The sequence below is a fragment of the Ixodes scapularis genome, unplaced genomic scaffold, assembly GCF_016920785.2.
Source record: "Ixodes scapularis isolate PalLabHiFi unplaced genomic scaffold, ASM1692078v2 PGA_scaffold4__175_contigs__length_147842914, whole genome shotgun sequence".
Lineage (NCBI taxonomy): Eukaryota > Metazoa > Arthropoda > Arachnida > Ixodida > Ixodidae > Ixodes > Ixodes scapularis.
The window spans coordinates 40,661,991-40,687,003 of NW_024609879.1; the positions used below are offsets into that span (position 1 = coordinate 40,661,991).

General features: G+C 45.5%; 2 protein-coding genes across 2 annotated transcripts in view; both read left to right on the plus strand.

The window, feature by feature from the left end:
* The first annotated feature begins 303 nt into the window (after positions 1-303).
* On the plus strand, positions 304-8,259 carry LOC121837753 (carnitine O-acetyltransferase-like). The gene is made up of 5 exons (XM_042293550.1): positions 304-350; positions 434-487; positions 792-957; positions 7,538-7,709; positions 8,255-8,259. The coding sequence occupies exons 1-5, from the start codon at positions 304-306 to the stop codon at positions 8,257-8,259; spliced, it is 444 nt and encodes a 147-aa protein (XP_042149484.1).
* Positions 8,260-14,571: 6,312 nt separating this feature from the next.
* Positions 14,572-25,013, plus strand: part of LOC8043923 (choline O-acetyltransferase-like) — a 63,425-nt gene continuing 52,983 nt past the window's right edge. The window contains exons 1-3 of the mRNA XM_040214690.2: positions 14,572-14,578; positions 15,096-15,268; positions 16,365-16,465. Of these exons, the coding sequence (XP_040070624.2) occupies positions 14,572-14,578; positions 15,096-15,268; positions 16,365-16,465 (281 nt within the window). The remainder of the gene's footprint in view (positions 14,579-15,095; positions 15,269-16,364; positions 16,466-25,013) is intronic.

Genomic DNA, 25,013 nt, shown 5'->3' on the forward strand with positions numbered 1-25,013 from the left:
AATAAATCTTGAGCAGAACGCAATCTTAAACTACTCATACTGTTGGTAGGTTGTTAAAGACTTCGGAAAGCCTGGTGGCGACGGAGAGATTCTGCAAAAGCTATTGCTAGAGCGAGCTTCCCGCAACCCAAACTGGGTAAGCACTGCCACTTTCCTCCGCGTTTTTTTTTTTAAATTAATATTGCACTTAACATACAAACAGCTGATCACGCGGAAGACTAAACAGATGTTTTAAAGTTTTCAGAAAAAGCTATTGAAAAATTTCTGAAGTCAAGGCTTCCTTTGTCAAGCACGTCAATGGCAATGAGTCTTCCGAGGAACAAATTTCCCACGAAAAAAGATCAACTCAGGTATTTTTAACCTTTTATAATAACTTAATTTCTCTAGGGAATGTTTAACTCTCAGACTGATACTATTGTATATATGTTTGCAGACAGGCAGCAGCACTCACAGCAGGAGCGCTGAATTTCAAGCATTTAATTGAAAGGTAAAGTGGTACACTACTACACAGTTTTATATACGTTAATCCTGTGTAATAGAATACAGGCTTCATCAAATGTCCGCGCCATCTAGCAGCTGGTGCACAAATAATTCGAATCAGCCATTGTTTGGTTACTTACTCTGGGCAGGTATCGGACGCAGTGGCGGCGTCAGCGTTAACCAAGGACTCGGAGCTAATCGCAGGCTTCGTGCCCAAGACATGTGTGTTACGAATGTCGGTAGATGGTGTTTTGAAAATTTTTTATATTTGCGATATCTGATTTCCCATAATTTATCATATTTCCGCACAGACAACTTCTCCAGCCTGATGTCAGCGGAAAAACACCCTTGGACATGTCGCAATACCAGCGCATCTTCAGTGTTTACCGCACGCCTTCCATAGCCTGCGATAAACTGGAGTTCAACACGCCCCTCGAGAAATCTGGGGAACACGTGCTAGTCATACACAACTGCCAGGTACGTGAGCGCTGAACTTCCATTGGGTGCAATCGATGTCCGGTAATCTGCCGTCTTCATCACGCAATAAGCCAAATATTACTCTGGGGACGAACAAAAGGAATCGCTTTGCTGAATCCCAGATGCGCCAGTCGGTGAAGGCAAATTTAAAAGTTGAGTATTTATGTTGATCGCATTAGAAAAGTATTTAGTTGAGAGTTATTGAAATAAAGGCTGTTCTTGGGGCTACAATTTTTAAGAAAGTATATTTAACGTTCACACAATGACCAAGGCGGAATGATATCACTTAAAGGGTAACTGCAAAGAAAAAAAAGTGAATTTTTAAACAGCCTGATTGGGACAAGCATGTCACAAAACAATTTTTCCGCGGAAAACACAAATGTTTACACGAATATTTATTGCTCGAGACTAATTTTAGTTTGCGGCTATTTCGTCGGTTTTAAATCGCGCGCCACCAAGTTCGTATTATACGTCACGTAGTGGCTGCTATACGTCACGGAGTGACGTAGCGCAGCCACTCCGCGCGAGTCTAAAGAGCGGAATTTCAAATGTGGGGAAGTTGTGACCCCGTAAATATTGCTAGAAACAATATTTCTAGAAAAAATGTGTTTTTTTTGCGGAAGATTTGTTTTGTCACATACTTGTCTCAATTAGGCTGTTTAAAAAACACTTTTTTATCTTTGCAGTTACCCTTTAACAGAGGCACTCGATTAAAGTAACTTCGTCGCCCCAAAGGTGATAACGAGTTACATAGATGTATGTCGCGCAGAGTTGTGCATTTATCATTACAAGGCGCAACAAGCAGCCACCAGAGCTTTAAAAGGGGTAATGGATCTAACAGTAAACAAAATAAAAACGAAATAGATGATAACCGTGCTGTGTTTATTAAAAGTGATAGATCATAATCGCGAATGTCGGTTCACAGATATGCGTGCCAAAGTGATCAAAAACCCATGCTTTTTTGTTGCCCAGCGATCGCTTTGCCAAGTAGCAGTTAAGCACTTATATCTGTTTTTGTCTCAGCTTTCCGAAATCGGAAACTTCAAAGTACTAAGGAGTGAATCAGTTGACCATAAAGAACACCCATCTCTCGCCTTATACAACGTGGCAAAGTAGAAGCAAACTGTTTTAGTACCGTATGTTTGGTATGTGACACCAAAGGAAAGGAGAAAATCAGAGAATACAAAAACACATATAATTTCCTGTGCCTTCAGCAGTTACACCTACGTAATCTAATCTGATCCAAAATCCCCTGACACCATTCAATCGCAGAGTAGAGAAATTCCTTCCTTGGCATGCAGGGATGCCGTCACGTTGTAACAGCGTCACGCCTTAGCACAAAGCCGCGCTTACGTAGATATTTTCGGGGGAGGGGGAGATTTTTGCTCGTACTGAACAAGCGGCCCCCTCCCCCCCCCCCCCCCCCCCCCCTTGAAGTGGGGTCTGTATGAAAATGCCGGTATTTTATTTGCGTCTCTGGCAAACTTTACTGATTTTTCTCAGCGGGATACTGGTGGTAGCATAGAGATAGGCACACCTGTGGCTTGTTTTGTTGCGTGCGCCGTCCGAGGCACCCGAAAGAGTAATCGATATTAATAAATGTCGTCCTGAAGCCTTTCCTCATATAACTGGTCGGGGTTCTACCTCTTTTTTGTTGCATCCGCCCCTTCAAGAAGCATTTCTGTTTCTTGTCGTGTTGCGCCATTTAATTCATGATATGTTCTACCAGCTAGCCCACCAGATGATCTTGATGCATCTAACAGCACTGATGCCCAGGGGCGGATCCAGACCTCCATTTTAGGGGGGGCGGTTCCTCGGTGTAACACGGCGGGGGGGGGGGGGGGGGGAGGGGGGAGTGCTTATATTTTTTGTGGAGTTATCGTTTTTACTAAACTCAGATAACATAATATAGATCTTGAGAGCTTTTGTATCGGTTTACCTGTCGGGGATAAACTTTTTGAGTTAAAACCTTTCGGGTGACCACGCTAGAGGTAAGTATCTCGAAAATTGTGGTGACACTATCCTTTCTGAAACTTGGGTTTCAGACCGACACTACGTGAGCAGTCGATTTAGGGCAGCTTAAAGACATTGCCTTGGCAGACATTCTGGTTGGAGCTACTGCTCAACTGCTGAGGCAACGGGAAGAGCGGCTTAAATCAGCGGAGCGAGTACAGCGCAATCAAGCGACAAAAATGGCCCGGCGGCTTTCGACGCTGCTCGTGGTGTCAAAACACTGTTGACGCAGCGAGCGAAACGAACGCTGCCATGCAAGTTCGTCGGTTGTTCGACGTATATTTGGAATGTCCAGAGCGCAGCACAAGCGGCATTGACAACCCAAACTCGTGTTTTCACGTGCTCTGGATGCAACTCGAGAGAACGAAAGCGAATAATTGTTGAATATTTTTTAAAGCATGTTGCAGTTCGGCAACTATAACTTTTGAACTTAGACAAGACCTTAAACTAGCAATGGATCCTTCCAAATTATATTCGATTGCACTTCGTCTGGATATTTTCTGTATCAAAGGAACACTTATTTGTTTCTGGGTAGTTAGCTCATTCGTCAGGGTCGAGAGGACGGGTGCAGAGATATGATAGGGCAGAGCGGTTGTAAGGTCGGCGAATCTCAACTGGGCTTATGGCCGATCACGACTGCAGCATAGATGTTTGGGAGTCGGTGTTCACTCGAACGGGCACAGGCACTGTCCATTTAATTTATGTGTAGCCGCATCTTTGAAAGGGCTCGTTTTCCCCAAGTCCGTTCGACACACACATATTCGCTCCTGCAAAGCCGCCCGAAACCTCTGCCGTCAATCCACAGAAGCCGCGTTTAACTGGAAAAGACGGCGCCAAGGGGAGACAAGGGGTAGCGGGCGCCTTTCCTAAAATATGTCCCGCCACCCTAAATTGAAACGGCATTGTATACAAATAAATGCCTACGGCGTCGGCTTGAGGACCCCGTGTAAGCAGCCTCCAGCCTTTAGAGTGCTCGTACCGTTTATCTTTCTTTTATTAGCTTCCCGCCACGAGAAGTCGTACCGCAGGCAGTATGAAGCCCATTAGAGGAAACATCTCCCCCTTCTGGCGCTCGTCGGCTTCTTTCTGTATTCCGCGCTGCGGCGCTGATCCTGAGTGAGGGATGGAGGCGAGGACGTAAGCGGGCTTATGTTTAAGCCAAGGTCGTGGGGAAGTCCGGAGCGTCTTCAGGAGAACCTCAGACCCCAGACTACACTGTACCCAGGGAATTTGCTTCCTCTCTCAGTTGAGAAGACAAACAATTGGTCACCTGGTTGTACAAGCTGCATCCCCCTCCCCCCCTGGAACGTCTCCTCCCGGTACGTCCCCTCCGCACCTCCCTTGGCAAGTAGCACAACGTGCCAATAAGATACCTTTAGTGAGCCCGTGGGCGACAGCAACTCAAAGCAAGCCAAAAAAGACATGCCAAAAGACAAGCCCAGAACCACGAAGAAACCATCAAACGAAAAGTGATGAAAAGGCGGCCGCTAGAGAGGAAGGATAATCCGCTACCCTTGAGGAAGGCTGCTTGACGTCTGCGTTTGGGAGCTTCCAGGGCACAAATTTTTCGCAGACAACCCCCAGAGAGAGGGAGACAGAGAGAGAGAGAGGAAGGGGACTAGATATGTTGAAGGTATTTTCCCCCCATGCTCGACGTGCTGGCCTTGTTTAAAAGTGTGCCTGCAGTCGAGGACCCTGATATTTGGTGCGCCTCCCCACTGTCTCTCCACTTCCAAACTCCTGGCGGCGTCCCTGTCGGGAAGACGTACCGTGACCTTGACGGAGATAAACCCCACTTTGGAAGCGCCCAGCTGGCGCATCCACCCACCGCTGTTTTTATCTTTTGTTCCTCGCGTCGATTGCTTACGTTTTTTCTTCGAGCTGACGAAGAACCCCGGGGGGGGGGGGGGGGGGGTTGCCTGGCGAGGCGTTTGGGGGGCGATCGCCCCCACCGCCCCCCCCCCCCCCCCCTTGGATCCGCCACTGCTGATGCCATAGTCCCGTATCGCCGCTTGATGTACGCCTTCATTTTTACACCCTCGGCAGCGCGCACCGAGACCCATTTTTCGAAAATGCCACCGCTAAATGAGTCTGCTAACACAGACACTTCCCTCGGCTCCCCGTGGTTCTTGTGAATGCTGGATTCCGGGTGGGAGTGCCATTGGTTCCGCCGATCGCTGATCACGGTGATCCACGCAAAGCATCCCTGTGTGAATACTTCATTACAATTGGCGCCAGGGCGTTTGGTGGCCGAACAATAAAGAAAAGATATTGGTGGCCGAGGGTGTTAGCGTATCGCTGGTCGGAGCATGTGGTACGAAGTCGAAGTCGCGTGCTCCATAGGTATCCGCTTCCGGTTATATCTTCAATTTTCAGCGGAACGAGATCTGGGCAATCCAGATCCAGATCTGGAGTCGGGTCTGCTTCGTAGCAACGAGCGAAAGACGTCTGTATTGATCCCAAACGTCCAGTGGTAGACAAGCGCTCCAGAAAAGTCCCTCCTCAAGCACCTGAAAATGACGAGAGGAATTCGCCAAGCTAGATGCCCACAGACGGATATTTCACCAATCGAGACATTTCGATAACTGCTGCACGCAACAACATACAGCGACTCCCGAAAGAACATTTCTCCTCTCGACTTGATAGACTCCTGAGAGCATCGGCTTGCGATACCCGACTCATGTGCCGCGTTGTCGGCGGAACTTGCCGCACGCTCGCATCAGTTACGCGCAATGTTCATATTCCATAACATTGGAAAATAACCCCACGGTTCACCATCGCACCGCGGATGCTACTCTCTCGTTTGGTTGCACTATCGCCTCGCGATTTCACTGGTTCCTCCCACCGTGAGGTAACCCTACGCGCGAGGGCATAAGTTAATACGGCGCAAGTTCCTCAGAGAGAATGCACATGGAGACTTCACAACAAAATGGCACCGGACTACAAAGACTGCTCCCCCTCTTCGGCTCTATTTTAGCTACATAAAAAAGGTAATGTTTTTACTAACTGTTCCAGACCGACTTAACTTCGAATCCAAGAAACCCAAAACGCTGCACTGCGTTTTAGCTGGACGGAAATGTGAACCGAGGACCGCGTTTCTTTTGCTAACTGCATCGCACCCTGCGTGTACAGCGGTTAACCCGGTGCGTAAAAAAATTAAAATAAGAACTGAATTTATATCTGCATAAAATAGCTAACTCCGCAGGATGCTGAAAGTTCATGTCAATGAGTGACACCAGATGTGGTGATGACATGCGCAAGTTCAAAAACTTAATGTTAAATACATTAAAAAAATATAACCCAAAATGAAATTGCTTATATCAGCCAACGTCCACCTTTGCCTAAGAATGGTCAAACAAATGAATGACAGTTGGGTCGAATGTGGTATTTATTTTAGTGAAACAATCTAGACAGCGAGGAACACACTTAATTTTATTTCTGGCAGAGCGGTTCGATTTACTAATATATGTTGTACTGACGACCAGAATGCTATTTATTTATTCTACTATACTTCGTTCCAGCTTCGGTCCGAGAGCGGCCGATGTTATGATCCGAAGGGCCAATCAAACAGCGAAATATGCACAGCGTCATGGCGTGCTTTGTGCTGTTGACCAGGCCAGCTTACTGATCTCCACTAGAGGGGGCTGGATGGCCCATTGAGCGATCAGGTATGAAGCCACCGGAAGTAAGTGGCTTGTCCCGGAAGTGAGCGCTTGGCAGGCTTTGTAACCCTTCCGAGTGCTGGTTCGAAAAGCGTCGAGGGCGTTAGATTTTCGCTTGTTCCCTCAAGGAAGCCTGCTTGTTGCGCAGTAAGAGCGCATGCAGATCTGAGAACTATCATGGGAGGCCATTCGATGTAAACATTTTGAGATTCTAGTTGATCAAGTGTAAATATGTCCCACGTTCATATGACTCATTCTCGGGATTTAATCCAGAACGTGAGCATTCAAATCCGATCAAAGACACAAAAAAGTATCGTCTAAAATATCGAATGAATGCAGAAGGAAGCCCAGCGCACGCCCGACTTCCGGGACAAGCATCGAACTTCCGGTGGCTTCACTTGCGCCAGGCTCGGAGTGCAGCTAAGCGCCATCCAGCCCTCTATAGTAGAGATCAGTGGGCCAGCCAGTATTCGCCGTCTCTCTGTGCGTGCTCCTCCACCGGCTAGTCCTGTTAAGCGCAGAGAGCACGCCATGACATTGCGCTTTTTGCGCTGATTGATTGGTTCTTCGGCTCATAACATCGGCCGCGCTCGGACCTAGAATTAAACAAACTATACTATCAAATAAACCTCCGAGCAAAAAAAAAAAAAAAAGAAATCCGTTATCCTGTTTTATTTTTTTATTCAATCAACGTCATGTTAAAAAAATTGCATCTCGTAGAATTTTTAAGCGTGAATTCACACGGATATTCAGCCATATGAGAAACATAGTTCAATTATGCTTTGCCGAAAAATCTAGTTCACTTTCTCAAGTCCATAGAGATCCATGCAAAGGAAAACGATACACCACACATTTCTCCTTGTACTTTGCTCCTGGAAGCTGAGTGCGAGTCTTGTGCCACGCAGATGTTCACCTTCAACGCGTACGATGCCCAAGGAGTGCCCCACGACGAAAGCAGGATCCTCACCCAGCTCATCCGAGTCGTGGAGATGTCTCCCGAGAAGGACGTCGGCGTGGGCATTCTCACGGCGGAAGACAGGGACGTCTGGGCGAAGATGCACGCTACTCTTGGCCAGAGTGAGTTTCAAGTCGAATCAAATACTTTACCAGGAGAATGCATCCTACTACGCTCATATGCAAGGGAAAGCACTGCTACAGCGCCAACTCTACCTCGAGGGGTATGGAATCTCCGCGTCCGAAAGAACACAAGCGCATCGCGTTGACCACGATGTCGCGTTGTCGAGTTTCGCCGAGAGAGAGAGGGCTGACACCGGAGCGCCGAGATACCGGATTTGCCGAGACAGCAGACATGGCTGTCTCCGCTGTCTCGTTGGGTTTCCACGAGGATAGATTGCGGCAGCCATCCCTCCACAACCCAGAAGCGGTGCACGCGCGACCTGCCGTCTCAACTACGGTAAAGGCCTGTTCACACATAAAACGCATGATCACGGTAGCGTTCACCATATCTGTATCGCACTGTCAAAACGGTTGATCAAGGGAGCCAATAAGTAGCTGACGACACTTTAACACCGCTATGTAAGTGCCCCACTGTAAGTGAGAACCGGCCTTTAAGCTGTGGGCGCCAAGACCAGTGTGATTTTATTCACAATACTTTGTTTCAGCTTAAGCTCAAATACAGGAGCTGCTTTGAGGTAACAGGGTCAATCACGCAGTGTCAAAAGCACAAGTCATTAGGTCTTTTCTGCTCATGATTCTTTTACCTACAAAAGCATGACGAACACCGCACTTGTCCGCTTTTGACGCTGTCCGACTTGCTCAATTAGGCCATAGCATCGGCTGCGTCTAGACTTTAGGTGAAAGAAACTATGGCAGAATATTTTCTCAAATCGAAATTTTGCCTTTTTTTAAATTTTATGCAACTGCCCCCTCTCCCCATTTCTCCAAAGGCACAAGCCGTCTGTAAGAATGATGGAACCACTGCACAATGGCGGAACAACTGTAATCGGGGAGCGTGCAAGTCATTGCATAAGAACGCGGACGTTGGAGGGTACCCAATGTTGTCGGTCTTTTCAACTCAGTAGTTGCCTGACCGGCGGATAGAGGATTGTGACGCACTTGCCACCATTACGTTGCTTCAACCTGGGTGGTTTCTGCTTCAACGTGCACGGGGGTGTGTTGCTGTAGTATGTGGCATTGATTAATTGTGTGATGAAAATGTGTCCCTTTTAGCCCACAAACAATGACAACATTGGTACTGGGCTACGTTTAAAACCATGAAGTTATTTTCAGCCTGAATTGCAGGTATTTGTTTGATGCGTGAACACGTTTTATGCATTTGATTACGTTTGTTGTTAATTTATGCTAGATTCGGCGACAAAGCAGCTGAACTGATGCTCAGCGAGGAGAAGCGTCGCCTATGGCCGTTCCTGATAGCACTAGCTCGCGAAAAAATAAGCGAAGGAAGAGACTAGTGCATAAATGCAGAGTGAATAAGCAGGTGCATAACTTGATTAACCATGCTAAATCGCAAGGAACATATGAACTTGAAAGTTTACTGGCCACTGCTTGATTCTATTAGGCATTATTTTTTTAAGATTCGCAAACTAGAGAGTTATCTATAATGACGCCAATGCTCCACAAAAGAAAATATTTTTTTTCTGACTGCTTTCTTGAGAAAAGCATTCCTGAAATATCTTCCTAGTTCGGCCCAGACAGAGTAGGACATTTGTTTTATTATCTATCTTGCTAAAGGTCTCAATAACTGCATTTCAGAACATTGGCCTTAGGGAATAAATATTTGTTATAGGGACTTTTCTATACTGCGTACTTAAGGCATGATAAAAGTGACAGACCTTTCAAATTAAGCCGGACATTTGGCTTGTTCTCATGTCAAATCAAAGAGCTCAAGAAAAGAAAGGTCAATTGTGCGGAGACGTGTTTCTGCCTGTCGTCCGTGGCGAGTGTCATGAGTTGTTGTCGCAATTCAGTTTTTAACTCAGAATATGTTTATAGGCTGGATATCATGCGAAAAGTGTCACGCTCGATTGTAGGAAACACGCTTTAGACGCAGGACCAGATAACATAAAGCATACTTGGCATATATGAGGCATTGCATAAGCTTCCAAGCGGAGGGCAGACTTAATCAAAGTTAACCATAAGTAATCATAATCAGGGGCAAGAAACTGTAATAAAAATATTTACCACGCGGCTGAGTGAGAACTGAAGCACAAACCGTGCGATCCGTACCCAGTATGGCTAACGGGAGTCTGCGGTAGCAGGATCCCGACAGGCGTACTGGGCCCTGCTTCTTAAAATACATAGCGCACCAACCGTCTCTAGTCCTATATTCGGGGGCAGGTTAATAGCTTAGGAGACGCCCCTCCCTCCCCTCTCCACCTTAGCGGAGAGAACGCTAGAGGGCAGGCGACCTCCTCTGGACCGTTCGCTCTGCTAAAGTGGAGAAGGCTGGGAGCACCTTCGCGTGAACTCGTAACCTGTAACCGATTATAGTGCAGCTCAGTTACGGAACCGCCCATCAACGCTGCATCCTTAAACAATACCGCCCCTCCTCCCTCTTCCGATCTCTTCCTACTGCTCGCCTCCGGTCATTTTACACTCCACTGTTTTAAAACGGTTTCTCTGGTCACTTCGGTGTATTTTACGACATTCATATATTTTGAAGCAGCGCGTCGAAATGGCGCTTCGCCGTACTCTATGGAACACACAGTATTTAAACAAAAATGTAGGTGGCACTTCAAATGACGGGGTAACCAATTGAATGGGAGTTGAGGGGGGTACCGCCCTCTGCGGCAGTTTCACAACTGAGCTAATCTAGTAACATTATCACCGACGGAGAGTCCAGCACAATTCGTCTGTGACAGTGTTATGTAAATAATGTATATAAAACCTGTTCTTTTCAAGCTGACTGGCGACAATTGTACCCTAATTTAACGCGAAACCCAGGACAGATAAAGGATTTCTTGCCTTTCAATCAAGCCATCCCAAAACTATTAAAATGATAGTTGGAGAAAGACTACTCTCCACTCTAAATAAATCGTGTCATCATCGAATGGGACCAAGATTTGATAAACAAATTACTCGTCTACAGAATTCTGGCTACAGAAACGGCCTACTGGAAGCCTTTTGTGAATCTATCGGCACGAACATGAAGAGCTAGAAGACAATAATTGAACAAAAGATAGGATCTCCACGAAATATTGCTGTCATTCCGCACAGGCATGGTATATGACACAAGTTGAAAAAAATCGCCAAAATACAGGACGTTCAGGTCATTACATCTGCACCAAACAAAAGGGATGTCATGTGCAGAAAGTCCAACAAAGAAAATGTCCAAAGTACGACATGTGACACCTCCCACCGAAGAAAATGTGGTCCATGCACGACGGAGGTTGTCTATTAAAATCCCCTGTCCTGCCGCAAGTAATATATCGCACAAACAGGCAGATACAACATTTTCAGAACCATGGAGCACGCAGCGTCTTGGAAGGGAATGGAAGCAGGACATTTGTCAGCGCGTACAGAACGTGCGAATGCACTGCAATGTCTGAAAAAATAGCAATACTTTTAAGAATCAACAACCCTTTTGCTCATGAGATGCTCGAGGCAGTGGCCCTTGATGGTCACGCGAATCATTGTGTTAGCTTCTCGTTCATCGCCATCCATGCTAAAGAAAATCTCTCTGAAGTATGCCACTGCCGCTTGACTCATAGCTTGGTTTTCGGCGGGTTATGACAAAAGTGTGTTATGTGTAGCAATTTTGTAGCAGAATGGTAATTTGAAATTTTTATATATTTTGTTTATAATAATTTGTGTATTGATACGACCTTTGGAGAGTACGTGAATGCGTAAAAAATAAAGAAGGCAGTTTCTTCACTAAAGCAAGTTGATTGTCCGCTTGTGAATTCTCTCCTACTTTCTTCCTTTCTCTACACAAGTTCATGCTGACCAATACGAAGTATATGTAGAAACTAGCTCAACTCAAGCCTTTAACTCAGTTAGTCTCGTGGGGTTTTCTGGAAAGGTCTATTCTGTCAAGGGGCTTGAAGAAAGCCTATATTGCATTGATCTGTCTGTGCTTGTTTTGCAAGTAGCACCACATGTGCCAAAAGCATAATGCCCACGCATCGAGCAACCCTTAGAAGAGAATGACTTCCCAGCACTCTCTCAACGCACGTGTTTTGTGCGTTCGCGCAATAATGGCTGACGGTGTATGAAAGGAACGCCAATAGAAGGAGTGTGAATTTTATAAATGGGTCTTAAATGGACCTACTCGCCGACTACTTCAACTACCACACTGGACGACTTACGATGCAGGAACTGCAAGAATTACTAAAGGCATAAAACGCACCCTGGGAAGAAGCAGAACCCATGTAAACGTGCCACTGAAGCCTGCCCCTCAATTACTCTCCTCAATAAATTGAGATGTCTTGATAGGAATATAAACCCTGGGGCACATCAGTGGAAGCTACGCCAATAGGGTCTGTGCACGTTGTCAGGCAAAAATTAAAAGGGGACTTATTCATCCCGATAAGTTGAATAATAACAAAAATTTTTGATAAATTTGTTTATTTATGATTTGAAGGGTCATATCGCGCGGGCGGTTTTAAATTCAGTTCTTATGGGAGCATGAATTAATTCAAACGATTTGCGTAAAGGCTCCAGATCTTGTTTTTTTTTTGCCTGATTGACGCAGGCTGGTGATAGCAAACGTATAAAATCGACGAGAGCAGCGACGACCCACTTTTTCCGCTACTCGATCGGATCGCAGCAGTAGTTAACAGGAACTTTGAGCGAATCGTTAGCGTGTTTCACGTACCGCTCTACCGGAGCCTTTGATGTATGCTTTTAAGCGCGCGCCCGGGGGACACCTTGACCACGGTCCGCCTGCTTAAAAGCGTGCTTCAAAGGCTCCGATAGCGCGGTACGCGGAACAACGGTAACCATTTGCTAAAAGTCACTTATGATATCGTTGGAACCCCGTGGCGTTCGCATCCTGCGCTTTATTTTTTTTTCTTCTTCTTTACTCTAAAGTTATTGTTGTTTTTCTTTCTCAACGCAGTCTCTGGCTTCAAAACGACATGACTCCCATTACAAGCACATAAATCTATATTTCGTTTCACATTAAGTCAGAAAGGAGTCGAATCTACAATCAAATGGATAAAATGAAACTGCGTCGAAATTGCGTCACACTCGCTTGTCGACTTTGTGCGTGTGGTGAATCATGCACAAATCAATCATGCTCAAAGACAGAAACAAAATAAATATTGGAGGATCACGCCGTATTCAGTGTGTGGGATTAGTTCAGCCGGTCAAAGGAAACTCATAAAGACAGCGAGCACTATGCCGTTACACTTTTGGATTTGCTTTGACTTCTTCACTCGATCGTGGCGTTGACTGCCAGCAAGACTTAACGTGAAACAGAGTTTATACATGGTTTCGGCAAGTCCGTACGCAGCTGACGCCACAAGGTAAAGGGGTCAATTGAGCAACGTTAAAATCGCAGTCAGCTGGGTCTTTTCCGTTTATGGTTGGTTCAGCAACCAGAGAACACGACACAGAAACATGAGGAACACCACGAGGGTGCGCTTTTGACGGTGTGTGATTGATCCAATCAGCTCGTGTCGCTGGCTGTGTCTGTACTCAAATGGACACTGACAAAAGAAACATCTCGTTAAACAGCCTCGGAAAATTACGAATGATAGAAAACAAATATATTTTGCAGGCTTAAGTTGTTACCTATACAGATTATCTCTCCTTTCCTGACCGTTCTACGCCCATTTCTAAAAGTCAAGCTGTCGCGTAAATAAATGCTTTGCAAAAAAAAAAAAAAAATTTACAGCGAAGTTGTTATGTGCTAGGATTTGGAAAAAAATGGCTCTGTGAATGTTAACAAAGCTACTCCCGTCTAAACGACTCACCTTCGTTCCGATTGGGCAGGAGAAGTAGAAAAAAGAAAAAGAGGGGGAAGCCCGCGTGAGTCAGCCTTCCTTGGCATTATTAGATATTGAGGTCCTGATCCCTTGTTATCATGTACGGTCACCGACTTATCTCAGCAGAGAGTGTGCTGTGACGAGGCTGAGGGCAGAACGGGCCGATCTAACCTACTTTTCTTTCGTTTCCGCGATGCTGACAAAAATATTTGAGCACAATTGCAAAAAAAAAAAAAACTGTCCTTGAGGTGCGCTTCGGTAATTCGGGTTTAGAACTTGCCCATAAGTGACCATAACGCAATGATAACTTTAGTCACTAAGAATTGAATAAAGACAATTAAACAACAAAGTCGTGGACGTGTCTTCATTGCAATCCTATGTATACCGTGTAGATGTCATATAGCTGTCGTAAAGATAACAGCTTCGCTGGTCCTCATCTTCATGTGAAGTGTATGGGCTCTAGAATTTGTTTTTTGTTGTAAAATTACTTACAGCGCTAGACGCGTTCTAGTTTGCAGCTTTCAAACGCGCGTGCTAAAGGTGCCAAGGTAAGGCAACGGCAGCGGCGAAGATAAGCGCCGAAAAAACAAGGGCAAGAAGAGACGTAAACAGCGCCTTTTTTTACGTCTCTTCTTGTCCTTGTTTTTTTCGGCGAAGCAACTGGCCCAAATTCCCATCTTAATGCAACGGCAGCGTTCTCGAATTCTGCTTCCCTCTCTTCCGCACTGCGAAATCACGCTCGAGAGAGAAAAGAAGAAAGGAGGAGCGCTAATATGCGCTAAGGCGAGGTAAGGAAAGGAGAGGTAGGCAAGGAGAACGATGCCCTCTGCGTGGATGTGTAGTGGAGGTTTATGGCGGAGTCGTTTGAAAGCTTTAAACGAAATTAAGTTTAACCCTGTAAATAATTTCAAGATAAAACAAGAAATGTGTAGCGAAATATTTATAGCGTGTAATTTGTAACTTTTTTAGTCTGTAAAAAAATGTGGTTTCCTTTTCAATGTTTTCTTACAGGTAAAACAAAGTATAAGATGTTTGGTACGTGGCCGTTGCAGACCGACGTGTGAGAATACTACACTCGTTTTCACATCAAGAACCGCAGTAAAAAAAAGTCCGGCTTCTCGCGGAGCACTACTAATTCCCCCCTTTACTTAGAAAATAAAGATATATGCAGGTGAGTTTAAGATTAGATATGGGGGGGGGGGGGGGGGGGTGTTAGCTTATCAGGACGTGCACGTTTCAAACGCCAAAAAGCATCGCTTCTTCCTCCGACGAACAAAACTTGTATGAACTCCTTCGCGCGGTGTATGAACAATAAGCAAAACATACTTTTTTCTTGAGGTGAAAACGGGTGTAAGTAAAAACAAATGAACTTGTCCAGGGAATCACAACGTCATAAGTGCCGTACAATTTAGGACTGCAAAATCTGAGAGAGAAAAATAACGACAAAAACTTCTGATTATAAATAAAAAAAATTGAGAAAAAAAGTAATTCGCAAAGCGGAACCAAGTTTATAGAACACAGAATGGCACAATTCAATCATTGTGAGACGCAGATTCCCAGAACGCGGCGTTTCTGGAAGCAATCAAGAAGGCTGCCCTCGTGGTGTGCCTGGACGGCGGGTTGGAAGACGCGGATCCCTACGAAGTGGCCTGGCCCCGGCAGGTATACAAGGGCGGTCCGAACGCCGAATATGGAGCCAATCGATGGTGGGACAAGCCGGTTCAGGTAAGCAGGACAACGGGTAGTCTTCCGTAGAAACAGACCATCTTGAATCGCCCGCTACTTCGCTCGAATGCATGGGGATATTCATCGGCGCTAAGCACTATCACGGTGCACACAACTGGGTAGAGCACGTGACCGGTGGCCGCCTGGTATTTCCAGCACCGCGCATGCGCGGGGTTGGGAGTGCGCCGTGCGTGGGCGGGGCGGTGGCCTCGACCCTCCAGGTAGAGGCCACACCACCACGTGACAGTTGTTAAAGCCAGGTGTGACCGCGATAGTACCGACAAGAGCCCTTTTACGTTTGGCAATCGTTACTCAACGAAACTGCTTGCCTTAACCGTGTCTACTGTGCTCCGGTCTCTGGGTAGTTATATTAGTTTGGCACTTCACATAAATGTAAGAGCAATTTCTGTTGGCGAATGCCAAGCAAGGAACCTACCACTTTTACGTGTCTCAATAAGCGGCGGAGGAAGCTGAATTAAGGAATGTATCTTACATTAACAGTGAACACTGAACCGCTAGGTAAATTAGGGAAGAAATCAGGAAACGTATCTTGAACTGCATAAATAATTTGCTCTTCCATATAAAAATATTATATTTCCTAGATGACGTGCCTAGACGCCTTCCTAAATTTGCTACACATTATCTACGGCAACTTCAGACTTACTAGAGTCCCTGACAAGGTAAGAACGGCAGGAAGGAGCTTAAGTCGTGCAACCCCCATGAAGAGCGAGCCTTACCTTCGGCGACGCTTCGGCATCTCGTGCGCACCGAGCTCGCACGACGTCGAAGCATGACGGAAGGCAATGAACGCGTCCTGGAAGCCGGGCGTTAATACGCGCGTTATCATTCACACTCTCGGTCACCAAAATACGGGACATCTTAAAAAAATGAGGACAGAGTCAGGGGCATGCATCATAACTGCGCCCCTCCGTTCTTCTAAGATTTAAGCTTGAGGTTAACGCAGGAATATACCATTCTCATTACTTCTTGTTTAATATTCACATTCAAAAATGACAATGCAACTGACGACGCATAGCAAAACAATGCTCCGTGAAACAATGCTCAGAAAGTTTTTTTTCCTGGTTTCTCGATCCAGGTGATTGTCGGGGAAGACGGAGGGTCGGCACTTCTCTATGATCACACAGCCTTCGACGGCACCGTGATGTCTAAAGTCACCAATCACTGCTACGATTACGCGTGAGTTTGAATTCAGCTGAAATCGAGTGCTTCTTTCAAGATTCCTATGCAGAGTGCAAGTGTCGTCTGCTACTTACTCAGGGGTTTCAATGATGTCAGAACGCCGAGCTCTTATTCGCTGATCGAACAAAACTGGTGGGTAAACCCGAAGGCATCTAGCATTGAGGTCCACCCACTATCCCTTCAATCAAAGCCAATCAGATCTCGGTCTCGTTCTGACGTCACCGCAACTCCTGCGCAAGAACCGGACGACTTGCTCTCGGCATTCACTTTCTTGCCGTATAATTACGCCAAATCGGAAGCTATTATTCTAGAAAAAAATGTATCTAATAATTAGTCGGGGTGTCTCGTCGATGGAGTAACTACGCGGAGTCACCGCGAGCGTCGTAATATTTGAAAGCGAACTTTTCTAGATATATACCCCTTTTCGCACCGACGCTCCGATCCGATGGAGCCAATCAATCCGCACCAAAAGTGCTTCGTCACGATGCTCGTCGTAAATCGATACGCACGTTGTCACCGGCTGACCCAAGCAAGTGCGGGGCACGCGCCGTGACCGTGCATTTTTGGTTCGGAGTTTTGTGCCCGTGTTTATGTCGACTAGCTCTCCACTTCGCTTAAATTATTGGATGACACGAAATATGAGTCATCGTATACATTGTGTTCAAAGGTTAAATCTTGCGACTGATACGAGCACTGCGAAAATAATGAAACCGATGATACTGCCGAAATGTAGTCACCTAACGGCGAATTCAGGTTGTAAATCGTGGGCAACTGCATGATGTTGACGAAGCACCGGCAGTTGTGCTTGCGCGGTAAGTTTCCGGCAGGCGCGCACCTTTCCGGTGGTTGTTGTCTGTCAAGCACCTGCAACCTTCCGGGAGTTTTTACGCCCGAGCTCCAAACGGCCAGGCGAGAGGGCGCCAAACTGTGTTGCTACCCTTTAAATGGAAGTTGAGGTCAGTGAAAAAAGATGAGCGAGACAACTACACTGATCTGATGTCACTTCTGCAGCCAATACTCGAGTCAATCCAAGCCGTTGGGAGAATACCACGAGGGAAGTGGAGAACCCGAGGGACATGGGTGGCGGGACCGCGGCGAAAGCCTCAGCGGTGTGTTGCGGGAAAGCAGCAAAGTCAACTGCCACCGTCTGGCGTTTCATGTTCGGGTGGCGAAGGTCACGTGATGTGCCGCCGGCGCGTTTCTGGCAGCCAATGTTCCCAACTCGATCTCGCCGGCGATTGACCACCCGAATTCTCCGTTAGAATTATTCTTCTGAGAGTGTCACTTCCACTTAATAATGTAATCGTATGGCACGCTACGAGCTGATGGAACTAACCAGACAGCGCCAAAACAACACAATCATGGTGTTCAGTTTTTAGATGTACGTGTTCTAACATCGCTAAAACCATTCATCAAGAAAGGCCCACTGACGTGGCCTTTTGAATCTGTTTGATTGGTGCAATTTGGTCTTAGCCTAGGCTGTGTATGAATTTAAGCTGAAACTGGGTATGGGGAATACATTTAACTGGCTAAAATCAAATGGCTTGGGCCCCGATACCTTTTGCGTAGTTGGAACGGCTGGAGGCGCACCGCCTCGGTGTTTTCCTCTTTGGATCGCAAGACGGTAAGGCCGCCAACTACTGTCGTGAAAACCCGTCGAAACAGCGCAGACGTCCGTCTCGTCTGTCTTGGGCGATTCGGTGCCTCTGTGCGTCGCCGGGAGCCCTCCCCCACGGTGTACGCCGGCAGGATGAGCAGCCAGATGCGCACGCATTTCCTCGACAATGGCTCTTCCTAGCACTTGGAAAGGAGTTTGCGCTGTAGGCACGCCGTTTGAAATCAGTGAGCAGAGTAGAATGTCTTAAACAAATAGGTATGTGTTTTTGACTCCTGACTTTTGTCAGCCTGTTAAAGGGGCACTGAAATCATTTTGAAAAAGGTCGTTTTTGATCTTACATTGTTTAAAATGTGTAAGTTCCCACATATACCCATTCCTATATTACAAAACCACCTATTCATCTCAGGGCAATAGGAAAACATGTGAACACTTTTTTTCTCGCGGACTACATTGTGTGGACCAATGAAAACCGTACCATACGCGGATTCCGACTGATTTTATTATAACTTGTTTCGAAGATATTCTGATAGGTACACATTCTAATAAGACTCCTCTTTTCCCCCGCGGGCGAAGCCATCGCTTGCAACTCGACAACAAGCGCCTTTCGTGAACCACTTAATTCACTCGGAAGAAAGGTCTTCGCAAAAAGGGCGTGTGGCGATCTTTGAACCTACTTCTAACGAGGAAACAAGCTACGTACGATTGTGATTTCGGGTTTCTTGGGATGCTTAGAGCGTCTAGATTGATTTGTCACCGCAAAAATGACGGTCTCAGTATCGACTTCAGCGCCCCTTAAGAGTTGAGAAAAATGTAAACTCTTTCCTGAAGTAAACTGCCAGCCACGGTGGTTGTTTACAAATGCAAGAAAACGAACAAATTAGGTAAATATTTAGCTATAGTTTACTAGTCAAATTGATAACTAAGGACAATAAACGCATTATTCCCATTAGAAACTTGCTAAGCATCATCGGAAACCCCAGAATCTACTCAGTTTATTAGGATATAAAAAAAAGAATAGCATGTTCGGGCGTTAGGAAACAAAACAACAACGTTTAATTTTGACGCGATAAAAGGTATGATTGGGCTAGTTGGTTGCTGAGCTTCTTGGATTGAAACAGCGGAACAAGACAAAGACAAAGGAAAAAAAATGAAAGACAGACGACATTGCTGACAATTTTGACGCGCGTTTTTTCTTTTTTTTTTTTTTTCCGGAGCGCACATTTGCTTTAGCAGTCCTGCTTCTCGGTGGCCGAGACGCTGAACACACGTGCCTCATACTTCCCTCTATTCTACGGGGGAGGCGAGGCGGTGGCTTCGCGCCACGGCCACCCGGGAGCGAGATTGAAAGGCACTAGAAAACGCTTCCAAATCGAGCGTTTCTTTAGAACGCTGTAGAATGCTGCCCTTGCCTTTTATATTTTTAAAATCGTTGATTTAGTGTTTTTTGTTGATGCTTAGGAACTTTCTCATTCGAGCCATTAGTTTACTATGGCTAATTAGAAACGGTCATTCGAAAATTTTAGTTAAATTATCCGGCTTGAGCGGCGTCGGCGTCGGCGCCGCCGTCGGCTTAACTGCGCGGTGCATGATGGGTAAATTTCCTCGCTAAATTTAGCGGGGAATTTTTCCCGCTAAATCAAGCGGACAATTTCCCTCGAAATAGGAGCCGAGCAGGAGAGGATGAGAGGCATAGCCCCCTTTCCATAGCTTCCCCTCCTCCTCCTTGAGAACTGCGCTCTATTTCGGCGTTACAGGGAGTTGTAAACGATTTTTTTCAGATGAAGGTAAACGAAAATCCTCCTCGCCCAACGGTTTCCATTCATATGTCGAAATCGGGCATAATATTCAAGTTTGCTGCTGGCTTCACGCGCCTCGAAAGATGACCATCCGAGATCTCCTTGAACAAATTGGTTGGCAACCCTGCTGTGGCATCCTAGTGCATGGCGTTTAATCTCTTTTTTTTTCGATACTAAACTTCCAAGGTTGCTGGCAATATTTTCCGGAAAAAAATAATATTTTTGTTGACAATCTCATTTTTTAAGAATATTAAAAAAAACTTTCGTTGGTGCAGAGTGTATATAGGTGAGGGCACGTAGCACTGCACACGCGGTGACGGGATCAACCAGATGAGCCAGGCGGGATTGGGGAAACAAACATGTGGCTGCACTGACACCTCTGCACGTGCGCGTTTTGCTAGGCGCGCATTCTTTTACTGCGACGCAAGCGCCGCGCCACAGACATATCAGCTTCAAATCGTTCAAAAACTATTTTTCGCGATGTTGAGGTACGAAACTAATTTTAGTGAGGAGGCTCTGTATACGCTACACGCATATCAAGAGTGCCATGTTTTACATGACGTGGCGCACTTAGAAAATATTTAAAAGCTATCGTGTTTCCCATAGTGAAGCATGGGAAACGGGATCCGCGACAGGCTACAATTAGCCTCACATCGAAGATAATCGGGTGGCGTCAATTTCAATCAAGGCGACGATAGGGCTTTGTCTTGGTGCTACGACGCGCGCAGTGTCTTCAATTATATATACAAATATCCTACACTGTTGGCAGGACCAACAAGATGGCTTGATTTTTTTGGTTCTACAGAACAAACGTATCTGAAGAACGCAGTCTGATTGGGGAGTGAGAATATTGATTGAATCGAATAGCACGGGCAATCAGAAAGGTTTGCAACTCACATATAGCAAAAGCTACTAGGGCTTTGTAAAAAAAATATTTTTTGTTCACATAATCCTCTCTCACACTAATGCACTTCTCTCATTTACCTTGAAGGCTTTTATACCCTCACACACACAAAAAAAATTCCTTTGTTTTCGTCAAGCCACTGCTCTGTGGCAGTTCGCACTGCGATCAACTCATCGAACCTTCTTCCTTTTAGTTGTTTTTTAAACTCGGAAATAAAAAAGTTACTAGGGGCCAGATCAGGACTGTAGGGTGAGTGGTCAAGCTCTTCGGAAGTACAATTTCGTATGACAGCCTGGGCAACACGAGACTTGTGAACGGGGGTGTTGTCATGCTGGAGGTGGACGCCTCTTGTCATCAATCCTCTTCGCTTTTCCGTTATGGCCTCACGCAGTTTTCGGAGAACGTTAGAATAATATTCGCCTGTTATTGCCCTGCGGTCACCATCACTTTCTTCCGTGAGCGTTGCGTCTTAAAAGTTTTTCGGAAGAGGGGGGGGGAAGTCATTGAATGCCTCTAATGCATAGACTGTTTCGTTTCGGGGACCCAATGGTAAAGCCACGTCTCGGCCCCAGTCACAAGGCGGGCGATAAAATATTCTGGGTCGCTTTCAGTGATGTTCAAAAGCTCCTTTGACGAACGGAAGCGATACTGTTGATCCTGTGTTCCGTGGCACCCATCGTGCTGAGACCTTCGGCCTAACCAACACGTCATGGATGATTGTGAAAGCACTGCCATACTAAATGTTTAATTCTGTAGCAACTTCGGACCCCTTTATTCGGTGATTCTTCTTGATGAGGCTCTCAGCTCGGGCTGAATAATTCAAATCGGTTGAAGTGCTAGACCGCGCTGACTTTGGGTCGTCTTGCACGTCCACTAGACCGCGTTTAAACTCGTTTAACCACCAAGTTACTTAGCATATGGAGGGTATTTATCGCCATACACATTCACGATTTTGGTGTGAATTTTCTTGGCGGAATTTCCTTCCTTGCCCTAAAGCTTTATCACGCTCCCGTACTCAAGCGTGAAATCGGGGAAGGAAGCCATGTCTAAGTGACTGGTGCAGACCCAAAGCGGAACCGGAAGTCTTGATACTACGAGCATGTTTGTCTAGAGAGATTAGCTAACCAACGGTTATAGAGACATCACTGTCAAACTTTTGGTTATAGTCGAGTTGCAAAACTTTCTGATCACCCCTCGTATTAGGGAGTTTTAACACAACGTACGCAATTTTAGCGCAAGCTGGCGCTAAATTTAGCACTTGCATTAGCGCATGCTACAATAGGAAGTTTTAGAATAGCGTTCCTCCACCGCGACGTAAAAAGTCCGAGCATCTCGCGCTTGCAACACCACAATGTCACGCTACCAATTTTCATTTCATACACGAAATGCAGTCACTTGAAAACGAGCTGTTTTGGCCCAGAGTAACATTTTAGGTTTGATGAAATATGCGAATCCGAAAAGAGCGGTCGACCGGTCGTGGCCGCTTGCGTCGTCTCGGCAAGAGAGGTCTCGTGTACTGACCCTCGCACACATGCCCGACGTCTGTTTGCCGATACATGCTGGCGGGTCGCAAGCAGGAAATGGTCGACAATCTCTGCCAACCTTGCTAGGTTTCGCGAGTCACTCGTGACGTGCACCTCGCAGTGCACCTCTCAGTCAGTCGAAAGCCAAGGAACTGTTGCCTGGGAAGATGAGGACACCACGGCCTTGCGATATCGACGGTCAACACCAGCTTTGCTGGCCAAACAACGCCGCGTGCGCGCTAAAACCGGGGGCGAATGGCAAAAATCCCGCAGATGTACACACGAAGATGGACCGGTTTCGTTAGGGATGTGGGGAAGTTTTGAAACCAGCCATCCGTGCACGCGTGAAACGATACCTCGGATTTGCCCAAGCTTCCAGCGCCCGATCCTTAAAACGGCCATGCTCTATCTCTCTCCGCGGAGATCCGATAGCACCTAAAAGTTATTTCTTTTGGAAACAGCAAAGCCCAGAGACTAACATTACAAACGAGCGTGCTGGTGAATATACTTGTGTTTATTCTGCACGAAGACTAGTCGGGTCGAAGTCAGCCTCCTTATCAACTATAACCGTTTGCAAAGAGTGGTCTTCTCCCGAGATGAAAAGTTAGCGCCCGCTGACGCTCTTTTGAAAAAGGGAAGGGGAAAGAGAAAGTTTGTGTAACTACTGTAACTAGCTCGAAAGCTCCTCTTCCGGTATGAAGCTCGACGCATGTTACGTCTCATTTACCTTCTCGCTCATCGCTGCTCGAATCTATCCTTCACTTTCTTCCGCCCATTACTGTTCCGTAGAGTCGCGGCAGTGCGGAACAGAGTGAAGAATCGATTCGTGCAACCTCCGGACTCCGTCATCCTGCCAGGCTTCAGTGTCGTGGGACAGGAGTCCGCGTCGGTCAGTTAAGACTTTTGTTTTATTTTCGTGCGTATTTCTTCGCCCCGCTGAACTTTGTTTCTCGATTGCGGTTTTGCTGAACGTTTTTTGTTTTTCTTTCACGCTTTCTTACTAACTGCTTTTTAGCATTGTTTAGTTGCTGGGTATATTTCGTCATGGCATAGCGGCCTGACGGTGCTGTAGAGCGCGTGTTCGCACGAGTTTGGTTGTGTCCCGTTTAGGGAATGCCCGGTGGAGTTGGTTTTTGTTCTTGCCGTGTGCGGCTGAGTTTTTTCGTCTTGATTAAAATTTTGAGTTTTTTCTTTTACCTTTACCTGTCGTCGACATCTTTGTCTGACTTTCCACTAGGAGTGAACATATCGTTTTGCAATTTTTGTTAGCATCAGAGTTGGGTAATAGTATCCTTATTTATCTACTGTTATTCCTAACCCTCTCGTGAGAATCTCTCCGTGTGTTTGGGACCGTTTCTGTGTGTTCACTTTTGTGTATTACGGAAGTGAAAGGGCCATTCTCTGGTGATCTGTGTGATGCGCAATGAACAAACCCCAGCGTTTGGTTTCGGAAAGAATTGTATAAAATATATCGATTATGTGGTGACATTCTATGTCTCAGTAATATGGCAGCTAATAGCTAGGCATGCTATCTTACAGTGAAAGTTTTATAAATCGAAACAATACAACGTCTGTGCCTCTTTGATATTGAAGGTCTAGTCACCCTGCTACTTTGATTAGATATGTTTCTCGTGGTTTCCCGATCTTATCAAAAAGTAAATAACTATTCGATACCACCAAATGCGTTTATAACTGATTACAAAACATAGACAAATATTGAAGAAAACGTTTTCAAAATTCATAGAAACGCACGGGTCTTAGGTCTTGCAAAACGAAGACGTCTTTTTCCGATATTGAGGCTTAAGTATAGAACATACAAACAAAATACACAATTTGTCGACTTGCTTTTCGAGTAGACAACAATCATATCTACATTTTAAGAAAAAATAGAAAAATAAAATAATGTTTTTTAAAAAAAGTATTTCAAAAATGGTACCTTTTGGTTTTCGCATAACATTAACGTAAACGTACCACAAAGGAAATTTTATACAGCTAATGCGATTTCATACTGTATATTAAGAGCGTGTTTCGGGCTCTCCATGTCCATAAAAAGTATAGACATAACTTAAGTAAATTGCCAGCGTTTAATTGTCGATTTTCGTTAACAATTAACCGAGGGGGCGTTTTTGACATTTTTACAGAAAAAAAAAAAGCAAAACACCTAAAATTATTTTATGGTATTAGAGCTTTTTACCTGTGCTCACAGAGTGCTGCAAGAAGTTAATATAATGTGGACTGAAAATTCACGGCGGGAGATCGAGCGAAACATCCGAGCCACGATGGATGTGAAAAACACTGCATCCCGCCGCGGCCTTTTAAAATTCCTTAGTCGAGAACCAAAAATCCGACGAACTTGCGCTCTGTGGTTATTGCGTTTTCAGTGACGCCGCCATAGCATATCTCTTTTTCAGCGAAATTATAAATTGGACCTTTTTTGCCCGCACGATTTGAGATGAAACACACACACACACACACACACACACACACACACACACACACGCGCGCACACACACACACACACACACACACGCACGCACACACACACACAAACACACACACACACACACACACACATATATATATATATATATATATATATATACTATATATATATATATATATATATATATATATATATATATATATATATATATATATATATATATATATATATATATATATATATATATATATATATATATAG